Source organism: Arvicanthis niloticus, unplaced genomic scaffold (assembly GCF_011762505.2).
Source record: "Arvicanthis niloticus isolate mArvNil1 unplaced genomic scaffold, mArvNil1.pat.X pat_scaffold_518_arrow_ctg1, whole genome shotgun sequence".
In the NCBI taxonomy this organism is placed as follows: Eukaryota; Metazoa; Chordata; class Mammalia; order Rodentia; family Muridae; genus Arvicanthis; species Arvicanthis niloticus.
The window spans coordinates 1-11,830 of NW_023046147.1; the positions used below are offsets into that span (position 1 = coordinate 1).

Here is an 11,830-nt window from a genome sequence, read left to right on the forward strand (position 1 = left end):
TTGTCCTTATACAAAATGATAAATGTATTTCTCACCCTTCATCAAGAAAACTTATCTTTGCAATAGACTGAGACAATTACAGATAATCACAACCAACCAATATTCAGTTGTGGCAGCACAACAACATAATGATAACCCATAACAGAATTCTTGTACCTAAGGTTCAGAAACCATTGCTTTAAAGGGTAGGACAGAATGTAAGATCAGGAGGAGCAGAATTTGCTGTTTAATTGTCTTCTAGGAATGCCAAATTTATTCCTATATAGTTTCAACATGATTTTATAAACATGAACTGGGCAAAGATGACACTAGTTAATATACTAACTTGGATAAAGAAAAGCTTGTGATGTCTCAACCCTAGACAAAGAACACAAGCAAATAGGAAAGGCTGAGAACAAGAGAAACAGTCTTTGCCAGGAAAGCACACATCAATTTATTATCCAAGAGCAAATGGTTAGGCCGGAAATCATGGCCATTCAAGTAACATTATGCAGACTTAAAAGGTTATATTTAAAGACAAACACATGCCTAGAAAACCCCTATCCCATGCCCCATTTTCCTTTTTGCTTTCATACATTTTTAAAAAATGTTAATCAAAGGTTTTATAAGTTTGGTAATGCTCAATCAGAAGTGTAACCCAATACCCAACCTAGATATATCAACTATCTTTGACTGGTGGAGATATTTGAACATCTGCCTCCATGGAGAGAAATGGGGAAAGGGGATGGCATCTGAAATGTAAATAAAATATCCAATAAAAAGAAATATATTAAACTTAAGATGCCATAAGTTTCTACACAATGTTATATAAACAATAAGATGATGTTGCTCCAGTTTAGAGGAAATCCTTGACTAGAATTGGGTAAAAGTTAGAAATTCTATAAGGAGTTCAAATGATGCAACACACATAATTATCACCTGTTTCATATAGTTTTATAGTCTTGTGGTTGCATCAAAGGCCAAATCTTTCATGGTCTCATAGGTAAACTCTCAATGATTTTTCATCTAAGTAACACCAATTATTATATAACTTATTATATAAGCTATAGTCTGTAGTTGGTGTGAAATATTTCTTTGATTTCTCAGTGCCATATATATAATATACAATATATATGTATATATATAATATGATATAATATATAGCATATATTATATTATATATTCTTCAAATATATACATTTATATATTATATTTTATTATATAAAATATATTATATATAATATGTATAATGAATTTGTATTTTTTATGGTTTTCCAAAAACACCATATTACAATATATCTCATGTATTCTTTCAGTACATTCATATACATAGTATAAGATAAATTGCTTCTAGTTACAGAGGAACACACCAGCAACATGTGGGGTACAGGTTAAATTGCCAATAATGATTTCATTTTGGTGAATGCTTTAGTTTACTTTTCTTCTGCTGCTAGTTACTGCTAGTTACACTGTGTTGCTTTCCAATTAAAGGATACATCAAGGTAAAAAAAAACATGCATGAATACATGCGAACATATGTACATACACAAACTACAATTAAGAAAAAAATATTCCAGGAATTTTGAAGGTAGTAAAGGAGGGATATATGGGAGGAATTGGAAGGAGGAAATGGAATAGGAAATTACTTAATTATATTATAATCTCTTAAAAATTATTAATCAAAAACAGAGAAAAATGCTTATTTTAGCAGAAGATCCAGGCTACTAAAGAAGTACAGGACTGGTCAGAATGAAAAGAAAAATGACCTTGTGGTTCTCATCCCTGATTAGTACATTAAAAAAAAGTCCCTCCACCAAAGGCTCAGAAACATTCTGTAAATATGACAATAAGGAACCAGAAGACCAGCAGAATTATTCTGAAATAGTGTCCACACTACGCAGATACTTGCATAGATTATTCTTGATGGCAGTCTGGTGTACAAACACATCTTCTTTGGTGTCCAGTTTGGTTTATAAATCCATATCTGTTTCTGACATTGACTATTTGACAGTGCCAAGGACTTTGGTGGCGAGAACTTTCTTCTCTGAGTCCTCGCTGCCCATGGGTGCTGATGAGGCCGGGGTGGGCCCGGGGACTGTGTCTCTGCTGGGGCTCCCTGCGAGCAGCATGGAGGACACTGGGGCCTGTGGCACACTGCTGGCCACAGGGCTCTTAGGCACTGGGTCTGGGAGTGCCACGGAGGGTGTGGCATTAGGCACGGCCTGTGGGAGTGTGGTGCCACCAATGGTGGCCCTGCCCGCCTTGCTCATGCAGCTCGAGGGCAGGGGACATGAGCGTTCACAGTCTTGCTGTGTCTCCTGGCCCCAAGGATGGCAGGTTGTAGAGCATTCATCCTTCCAATGTCCTGCCTCTCCACATTTGATGCAGATTTCTTCTGTTTTTACTGCCGCCACAAATGCCTGAGCTATGGATGCGACCTGGTTTAATGGGGTTCCTATTTCTCTGGTTGCTATAATCCACCTATCATGATGCTCTTCCCGGAGACCCTGGCAAGCTAGCCTAGACTCAGAAGTCATGCCTTCCCAAACAATGTTTTTAAGAAGAAGGTATCTAGCTGTGGGGTTGGAGATTTTTCTTTCTAAGCTCATTTTAGTTCTGAGAATAAAATCAGATAGGGATTCTCCAGACTTCTAATGAAGGGAGAGCAGGGAGTGGGTGGGGTCTTGTGACCCTGAAGGTGGTGGAGTGAGCCTGTTCCAGGCTTGAATGGCACATAGGTGGACCTGTTCATAGTACCCTGCTGGCTGATTTGCCTGTTGTGCCCCAGTAGAGAAATCTTCCTGGCCAAAGAGTTCTTTAAAACCCCATGGAGTGTCATGGCCCCTTCCCTGGTTTTTCCTGACTTGTTGAAGACATTCATCATGATAATAGGCTTTCCACTCTAGAAACATTAGGCCAGGGAGACCAGAATGGCAAATATTTCTCCAATCTTGAGGGGTGTTTAAATTGGCAATATGGCCCTGTAGGAGAGATTTTGTCCATGGTGCGTGAATGCCATCTTCCTTCACTGCCTGCCTGGGTTTTTTTAGGTCAGAGGCTTGGAGTGGGTACCAGTTAAGTGGTTTAGCTCAAGTAAGCTGGATATTAACTGGGAATGTTCAGGAGTTTGGGTTTTATCTATGGATTTTGAAGGTCTGCTTGGAGGAGGGGGAGGGGATTTATCTCTCTTTGGTTGAACAGGAGTTGGTGGAGTAAGAAGAGAGGCAGGCAAGAGCTCCTGTGGCATTTGAATGGAGCCTTGCCTTTGGGTGGGTGGGCGAGGGGACAGGAGGAGCACACAGTTTAACTGGCATTTCCTCCAAGGCATAAGGGGAGAGGGGTGGGTATATGGATTTTATCCCTCTTATTAGTTGGGTAAGGGCCTTGAGGTCTGAAACAAGGTGATTTTTGGAACCTTGATCTTTGAGTTCATTTGACTGAGGGGCCCCAGGAGCTCTGTTGTTGTTATCAGTCTGTCCTATTTTACATGGTCCTATACATTGCCGAATTGCAGCTAAGATCGGAAAAAACTCACAAGGATTTTTTTTAATCTCTGTTTTTGGTAAGGAAAGCTACTTTGCTTCATGAGTCTGGACTGTAAATATTATCCTCTGCCATGCATGGTGCTATCTGAAGGACTTCCTCCCAAAACAATGAGGCTTGCTTTTCTCTATTTTTATTCCATGGGTCTTTAGTAGGGAATATATTTGCCTGGCCTGGGGTGAACGTTTATGTGAGGTGGAGTTCCCCATGATAGGAAAGAGGAGAAATGCTTTGTCCAATGGGAACGTTCCCTTGGCCTATTGGCTTTTGGGGGATTCCACAGTGGTCCAAGAGCGCCAAGCCTTCCTGCAGATTTAAGAACTGGCAGCTGCCCTGTGGCTTTTAACTGGCTGCTGCATTACCAGGTTTTTTCTTTTTGTTTTAAAGACAGTCTAGATAGTAGTCTTTGCCAACGCCCATCATGAGCTGTCGGGATTTTAGCAGAGGCCAGGGAAACCTTGAACCAACACCAGACAGTGGCCCTGGCCAGGAGGTAGTAAAAGCTCCCTTGGCTTACTTAAATCCGTGTGATAGCTCTGACTGAAACACAGGAGGAAAAAACAGATTGCTTGTTTCAAGAGTTGGGGGGCTCACCTTCCCGTGGTATCAGTTTCTGTGGATGTGTGGCTGTCCAAGGCCTGATGTTTGAGGGCGCCAGCTGTAGGGAAAAATATGACTGGGATACCCAGGGTTCCTCCCGCCATGCTCTGGATAGTTGGCTGGGAAGGCTCTGGGTTCCTCCAGCTGGAGGTTGGGCCTGGCTACTAATTAATCAAAAGCCTCTCCCCAGCTCCTCATGGTTCCTCATGGCAGCTCAGCCCCAACACACGAGGAAGTCCTTGGGTTTCCAAAACTGGTTTATTCACATGGCGGATGGTGAATGGATCTGGATGCATACCCCCCCCCCAAAACCCATGGTGGACCTGAGTTTAAAAGGGAGGGGAAGAGTGGGAAGGGGCTGGGGAGGAATGTTTAATCTGCTCCACCTCTGGCCTTCAGGTACCTCATTCGTTTGTAAATCTCTCTAGGCCCCTTCACACCCTCCACCTGTGTACATGACTGAAGGGTGAAGGTGGAATAGAGATTAGACCTCGTGTTAGGCCCAACAGCAGAGGATCATGGTAAAAATAAAAGGAACAAATAAGAACTCTCCAAATCATCAATTCCATGCTACCATATTTTATTTCTTCTCATTGTATCAATATTCAGTACATCATAAATACATTCTAAAACTCACCGCTATAAAGCTGTTTTAAGTGGCAGATACTTGTAATTACTGATAAGTTATGATGCAATATTTCATACTTATATAATGTTATATAACGGTTAAATTACAGTAATAAGTCAGATTACCACATGCATTCTTTTACTTTCTTAGGATGAATGTATTCAACATTTTCTCCTTTAAGATATATAAGATATTATATTTAACTGTATTTATCTGTGGCATAACATACCAGGATCTAATATAGCTAACACAAATGCAATTGGAATAATTGTGTTGGTATTTGTTTCTTAAAATCTTTGACTTTATTATCCTTAAATTTATGCACATTAGGATGATTGCCAGACTCAATATTTGTCTATTGTAAGGACTGTGTAAGGTGTACTTTGATCAATTGTAGATAGTTTTCCATAATTCCTGATTTGGAAAAAAATTTGGAAAAATGTTTAATAACCATTGTCTTCTTTTAAGAGCTTCAACCAGGTTGAAAGAGTGATTTCTGAGTTTTTATTTCTTAAAACATTTCATGACTTTTATGTTGTTTCATATTCAACACAGTTTAGCATGTGTGCATTCATCACTTGAAATGTGTATAGTCCAAATTACATTGGGTTATAAGTATAAAACACACAAAAGGCTTTGAAGAATGAAAAGAATGAAAGCAAAATATATAAACAAAGAATTTTATGTCAATTTTGAAGTAGTCACTGGTCAATTTGGCCATGAATACTATCACATTTACAGTAATATTTATGCACACATAATGTATACACACCATATATTTATAGTGCAGCAATGTGTTAATATTTATCACTGATATTATTGATTGTAACACGAATTAAATCAACATGTGAACATTATAATAGTATATAATAAGGAACATGTTGTTTAAACTAGCAAGGAGTCACCAGAAAAGAATGACATTTGTGTGGAATACATTACATTTCCAATAGATAGCACTGCTCTAAAACATCCCCCAGGGGAACATAAAGAGGAGTAGTGAATGAGCGATTAAGATTTTGTTGAAGAAAAAGTACCAATGACTCTTGTCATGGCCCCCAGGACCTCCTTATTCCTCAGACTATAGATGATGGGGTTGAGCATGGGGGTGAGGATAGTGTAGAAGACAGCTAGAATCTTATCCTCTGTAGGGGAACGAAGACTCCTAGGTCGAAGGTAGGTGTAGACAAAAGGTGCATAGTAAAATGTCACCACAGTTAAGTGAGTTGAGCATGTGGTGAAGGCCTTTCTCTTCCCCTCTTTTGAGCGCATATGGAAGACAGCATAAAGGACCCGACCATAGGAAGCTGTGATCCCAAGGAAAGGCAGTAGGAGAAACAGGCTTGTGCTCACAAACACCATGTACTCATAAACCCAAGTGTCCATACAGGCCAGGGGCAACATGGCTGGAACATCGCAGAAGAAATGGTTAATAGACCTAGAATGGCAGTAAGGAATATGAAGGGCATAGACAGTATGTGCTAAAGAGTTGATTGAGCCCAATATCCAGGATCCTATGATCATCTTCAAACACATTATTTTGCTCATGCGAATGGGATAATGAAGGGGATGGCAGATAGCCACAAAACGGTCATAAGCCATGGAAGCCAGGAGCAAGCCCTCAGAACATGCCATGGTCAAGAAAAAGAAGGATTGCAATCCACAGCCCAGAAAGGTAATGCTTTTCTGACCAGAGAGAAAGTTAAATGCCATTTTGGGAACAGTGGTAGAAATATACATCAAGTCCATGAGAGAAAGCTGACTCAGTAGAATGTACATGGGGGTGTGAAGCCTTGGATCCACACGAATGAGGTGGATCATTCCTGAGTTGCCACACAAAGCCAGAAAGAAGACGAGTATAATGAGCAGCAAAAGTAGTAAGCCAGTTTGGTTTTGTGGAAGCAACCCTAACAGAGTGAAATCACTTGAGCTCTGATTCCATTTCTCCATGAAAACATATATCTTTATATTTTTTGAAAAGAGTGACCTGAAAGCAAAGACACTTATCATATGACATAGAACAGAATAAAGAGAAACTGGCTTGTACTGAATGCTTGCACTGAATTGTTCTTCCAGCACTATCATTCTGTTGAACTTATTTTTAAATCTTCACTGAATATTCCTTCCCATTTACTTGTTGCCATGTTGTCAACTCAAACTTGTGGCAACATGTGTAAGATGGCTAACACAATTCCCACTTGTCACTCCACACAAGCCCATTACTTAACACAAGTACTACAGATTTTCTATGTCCATTTCATTCTGTTCTCTGCAACACTGGCCTTTCTGGCCATTCTTCCATAACTGACCTTATATTATATACATCCTAGTGATCAAATACAAAGAATAGTTTGTACAATTATTCAAATATAGTAATGAATCACCTGGGATTTCATGAATACAATAAAAGAGAGCTTATTACAAAAACTGGGAATACACTTACAACTATTTACTAAGAAAATATTTACAATAAAAATGGCAATAGGCAAGAGTAAAAATGAGATGACAAGCATCCTGTATCCCTTTACCACTTTTTAAAACAAACACTTATGACTTGATAGATAACTGTGAAGCCAAAATAAAAATCATCATCACTATGTTACACTCATGCTTTTAAACCATTGTTTATTAACTCATTCAACATCATGCAATCTGTAGCCAAAATTAAAACAACAAAATCAGATACATGGACTAATGGTGTGTAATGATTTTTTTGTATGAGGAAACCTGAGTTAGACAAAGAGACAAAAGTATTTGAAATGGATCCTTGTGGGGCCACCATGTACAGGTGTAATATAAACAGGACTTTGTGAATACCTGATTCAAAATTGTGATCAAGGGGCAGAGCTCAATTTTGGGGTGGTTGATGATAATATTAGAATTGTGGTTAAGAATGGCAGAGATGAGCTCAATTGTGTAAAAGCTCATATACTTATAATTTGGGGACACTGTATACAGGTGTCATGTAAACAGGGATCATATAAATAGGTCTTTTTGAAGTTCTATACTCAAAGTGATGAGCAAGGAACAGAGTCAGGGGAGAGAGTCAATGAGGAAAAAACAATGAGACAAGTGCTTGTGAAGAGGGCAGGTGTGAGGATAAGTGTATGGGGAACAAAGGACCTGGATTCTGATCTGGATAAGACATTAAAAGAGGGAGGGTACTATGGTCTTAGGTACATTTCTCCTCCTCATCCAGAATGTTGCCATGAGGACTTCAGAGAAGACTAGTTAGAGGGAATGTGAATATCTGATGGCTAATCTAGATTTGAAAAGAGAGCCGCATGTTCCAGAAAAACACTGCTGCCTGGGCACATTAGGTCTGTGGGTTCCCTACCTGGACATAGTCTACAGTCTGATGATTCATTGATGTCTAGTCCCCAGGAAAGAACATATTTACAGCAAGATCTTCCCTTTGTGCCTGTTGAAAAGAATAAAACATTATCCTTAGAGATGATAAATTATTGTTCATACTGACAAAACTTAGAATATCATTTTAAAAACCAATATTCTGCACCATTTCTCTTTTTTTGTTTGTTTGTTTTTTTTGAGACAGGGTTTCTCTGTGTAGTCCTGCCTGGCTGTCCTGGAACTCACTCTGTAGACCAGGCTATCCTCGAACTCAGAAATCCGCCTGCCTCTGCCTCCCAAGTGCTGGGATTAAAGGCGTGTGCCACCACCACCCGGCTTCTGCACTATTTCTTGTGAATAAAAATGAACCTTTAGGGGAACTTCTTTTACTTCCTTGAATATAGGTTTAGCATTGGAAGAAGGTATGTTAGACCATCTTCTAAAGATGTTTTTCTAACAGCCAGCTTTGGACACAGAATCTTCCCTAAACTTACATTTCACAGGCTTGATGTCTATGAAAGGGATGTAAAAAGGAGTACAGGTGTGTGCTCTCATATCCCCTCTCAGTGGTCACAAACAGGTTTTTATGATAGTTAGAACAGTAATTATTTTGTTTCCAATGTTAGAAACTGTTTTTTGACACACTGTACTAGAGCTATTTTCAGGAGGCTAGATACCTGGGATTGGAAGGTTTAGGATTTTAGAAATTGAGTCATAGCCAAAGATCTTTCATTTATTCCCACACAATTTCTTTATTGTGTCTGAGCATTATTTGATATATTGGACTCAGGAAGAACCACATTGTTAGATTTTAGTTTTAAAAGTCTTATAGTAGTTACAGTGTAGATGTTTATGTGCTCCTTGATCACTCCAAAGGACATGAAAAACAAAGTTGTTTAAAGCTCTGTCATGAAGAGTCCTATTATATAGGAGTGCTACAAATGCAGTATTCTGGATTAATTTTGCAAAGTTGCAGGTGTATACACACACAACAGAAACACTCAGGTTGCTGGAAATCTACAGAGCACAAGACCAAACAGGATATTGACCCCTGCTTAGTCTTAAAAACTCCACAGAACACCAGAGACTATGATCCTCTGCATTTAGCAAACATTAGGTCCTTACAAAATATCCATCTTTTTACTCCATTCAATATAACTTTTGGGAAACCTCAAGACTAGAAAAATTCAGTCTTTCACTTATGACTACAATCTTTAAAACAGCACATTGTAGAGTTTAAATATATTTGCATTGTTTCTCTTCCATTGTAAGTTCACTTTTCTTTTTTAAGTGGTTATAAAAAATCTACATTTTCTGTGCAGGATAAAATAATTCTTCATAATAAGAAACCAACAATTTCAGAACACCTCCCCTGTCATCTCACCTTTTCTAAAGGTCTTGTATTTGTGGGAGAAAGTACATTGCTGACACTCTGTTGTTCTTTGCAAGGTTTCCGTACTGTCTCTACTCACAAAGACTGCCATGCACAACAGGTTAGCAATCCTACATCAGTCCAAAACTCTGCTTCTTGCCCAGGAACATTTTTTTATCTGCCAAAATCTCTGGAAAAAAATTGTAGAATTATTTACTGTCATCTTATTTATGAGAATGAGACCAGAAAGAATTTCATTTCTTGTCATGAAACATTTGTATGCTTAGTGTGTATTTAGCATATCTTTCAGGTTTTACAAGTTCTTTGTTTGTATGAGACTCAAGGAGTATTTCATATCTGTTTCTCAATATTATAGTGATGAAATATAGAATGGCAAAATGCTGTAGTTTATATGTGCTACTTTGGATCATCAAACCTTAGATATTCTTCTTTTTCTTCTAATTGATCCCTCATGTCTAATTCTACAGAGACAACAAGCTTTTGGCCATTCGCTTTGGCTTGGCTGGTCTGAGATTACTCAGTTCTGAACTTAGAGAGACAAATAAATAACAACAAACTTTCCTACAATTGCAGGATGTTTGAAAATAGAATATTATTGTATATCACATTATTTCAGAATATGACTTGAGAGCTGTAGGGTTATTAGACAATATGTATTAAAGTCATTTTAATACATATTTAATATGTATCTGTCATTTTAAAACTTTGAACCCCAAAGGGGTACACAATATATATGCTGAACCACTATTTTAGACCTAAACTCTATGTCATAGCTTGATATTGAGGTCTTGTGATAGTGAGGCTAATCAGACTCAATCAGGATGATAGGTCTACCAGAGATTAAGAAACCAATTTGGACAAATTATATCACAAATCAAAACTTGTAGCTAAATATTTAAATCTAATATAATTAATTAAAAACTTAAGGACAAACTCAAAGATGTAAATTACCTGTTTCTATAGTGTTTATACAAAAACAGAAGTGAGTTGATTAAGAACTGTATTATCCTACTAACCCACATTTTGTTAAAATAGATTAGCAAACATTTAAAGTTATTTAAGACATTTATGTCCAAGTTTATATATTACAAATATGAGTGAAATGATGTGTAAACTTTTACCATTTGGTTCCATTACCTTTATGTGTGCAGATGTTTATTATTGTTCCTCATTAAGTATGCATGCTCAGTTTTGCAAGTAGTAACAGTGTTCAGTACTATCTGCTGTAGGCTGAATCCCACCCCTGTACTTTGCATGCAACACATCTTTTTTCACCTCTGACTTTTCCTGACTATTATGATGTTAACGGATCCTCCAAACACATGGACACTACTTGTTTACTATAACTGTGGTGTGAAAAGTAAAGTATTTGGCTTGTGACTCTTCATTTTTTTCTGTGTATAAAAGTAGAAGCTATGGTGGTGGAGGGACCATGGATAAAGGGTTTTGAAAGCTGTAATTAATAAGGTTATGAAAGAAAACAAATTACCCTGGCATGATACTTCCATAATACCATGGAATTGGAATGAGACAGAGATCTTTTGTAGTGTATTAGTGACAACTATGTTTTGGTGTTCTAGGTAAAGTGGTCCTGAGATAACTTTATCAGCACAGGAAATTTTCACAAGCCATATCCTGGTTAAGAGGTAAAATTGATGATCTTGGACCCAGGGGAGGGGCAGAAAATTGATATTCCTACAGGTATATACAAGATATTTAGTTTGAATAGTGACTATATTATTGACACATTATCTGAGAAAAATAATATTAATAACTGTGACATTTTGGAATGAGCAAATATCAATGGACACATTTTAGAATGTTATAGTTTTGCTCCCTATTTTCACTTCTATGTAAAATAAATATTCTTGCCAGGCAGTGGTAGTGCACGCCTTTAATCCCAGCTCTTGGGAGGCAGAGGCAGGTGGATTTCTGAGTTTGAGGCAAGCCTGGTCTACAGAGTGAGTTCCAGGACAGCCAGGGCCATACAGAGAAACCATATCTCAAAAAATCAAAAAAAATTCTTTATTATATTTTATATGGGTTTTCTTGTGTAACATAGGTTTGTACTGAGTTCAGTGAAAGTTTTCTTTTGATGTAATTCAGGCTGGTCTTGAATTCAGTGTCTTACTGTTTTTTCCTCCTAACTATTGGGGTTCTTACCTTGACAAACATTGAAATTATTTATTATGTTCACCAAGAATCCAGTAAAGTTGATTTTCTTCTCAGAGGGGCACATGCTGAAAATATCAATGTATTTACACTAATATCAAGAACAACATAGATGGTGACACTCTTTCCTAACCTATTGAACACAGTGCTTGAAGTTCTATAAACAG

The 11,830-nt window shown here is 37.9% G+C and overlaps 1 protein-coding gene across 2 annotated transcripts; it reads right to left on the bottom strand.

Annotated features, from left to right (window-relative positions):
• Positions 1 to 4,685: 4,685 nt before the first annotated feature.
• LOC117702159 (olfactory receptor 2L13-like) lies at positions 4,686 to 9,862 on the bottom strand. Of its 2 annotated transcripts, XM_076706393.1 has the most exons (3): positions 9,483 to 9,862; positions 8,085 to 8,168; positions 4,686 to 6,734 (listed from the first exon to the last, which is right to left on the bottom strand). In XM_076706393.1, exons 2-3 carry the CDS (start codon positions 8,090 to 8,092, stop codon positions 5,759 to 5,761), a joined length of 984 nt encoding a protein of 327 aa, XP_076562508.1. In that variant the 5' UTR covers positions 8,093 to 8,168; positions 9,483 to 9,862; the 3' UTR covers positions 4,686 to 5,758. The 2 variants fall into 2 exon arrangements, with proteins under 2 accessions (XP_076562508.1, XP_076562507.1); XM_076706392.1 differs by having other exon boundaries at positions 4,686 to 8,168.
• Between the last annotated feature and the right edge of the window lie 1,968 nt (positions 9,863 to 11,830).